Consider the following 716-nt stretch of genomic DNA (forward strand, 5'->3'; position numbering starts at 1 on the left):
CCAGCTTACTTCAATGACTCTCAGCGTCAAGCCACTAAAGATTCTGGTACTATTGCTGGCTTAAACGTTATGCGTATTATTAATGAACCTACAGCGGCTGCCATTGCATATGGTTTAGACAAAAAGACATCTGGAGAACGCAATGTACTCATCTTTGATTTAGGTGGTGGTACTTTTGATGTATCCATCTTGACCATTGAAGATGGTATTTTTGAAGTAAAATCTACTGCTGGTGATACTCATTTGGGTGGTGAAGATTTTGATAACAGGATGGTAAATCACTTTGTTCAAGAATTCAAACGCAAGTACAAGAAGGATGTCACTACTAACAAGAGAGCTTTGAGACGTTTAAGAACAGCTTGTGAAAGAGCAAAAAGAACTCTGTCATCATCCACTCAAGCCAGCATTGAAATTGACTCATTGTTTGAGGGTATTGATTTTTACACATCCATCACTCGTGCCCGTTTTGAAGAGTTGAATGCTGACCTCTTCAGAAGTACTATGGAACCAGTTGAGAAATCTTTAAGAGATGCTAAGATCGATAAATCAGCAATCAATGACATTGTTCTTGTTGGGGGTTCTACTCGTATTCCAAAAGTACAAAAATTATTGCAAGATTTCTTTAACGGTAAAGAATTGAACAAGTCTATCAACCCAGATGAAGCTGTTGCTTATGGAGCTGCTGTACAAGCTGCAATTTTGCACGGAGATAAATC

The 716-nt window shown here is 38.4% G+C and overlaps 1 protein-coding gene across 1 annotated transcript; it reads left to right on the forward strand.

Annotated features, from left to right (window-relative positions):
- Positions 1–6: 6 nt before the first annotated feature.
- On the forward strand, positions 7–711 carry LOC126910186 (heat shock 70 kDa protein cognate 4-like; the record flags this gene model as incomplete). Its single annotated transcript, XM_050692558.1, has 1 exon — positions 7–711. A coding segment is annotated over one exon (705 nt), but the record flags the coding sequence as incomplete, so codon positions are not given.
- Positions 712–716: the final 5 nt, after the last annotated feature.

This window comes from Daktulosphaira vitifoliae, unplaced genomic scaffold (assembly GCF_025091365.1).
Source record: "Daktulosphaira vitifoliae isolate Bord-2020 unplaced genomic scaffold, ASM2509136v1 Scaffold_6200, whole genome shotgun sequence".
In the NCBI taxonomy this organism is placed as follows: Eukaryota; Metazoa; Arthropoda; class Insecta; order Hemiptera; family Phylloxeridae; genus Daktulosphaira; species Daktulosphaira vitifoliae.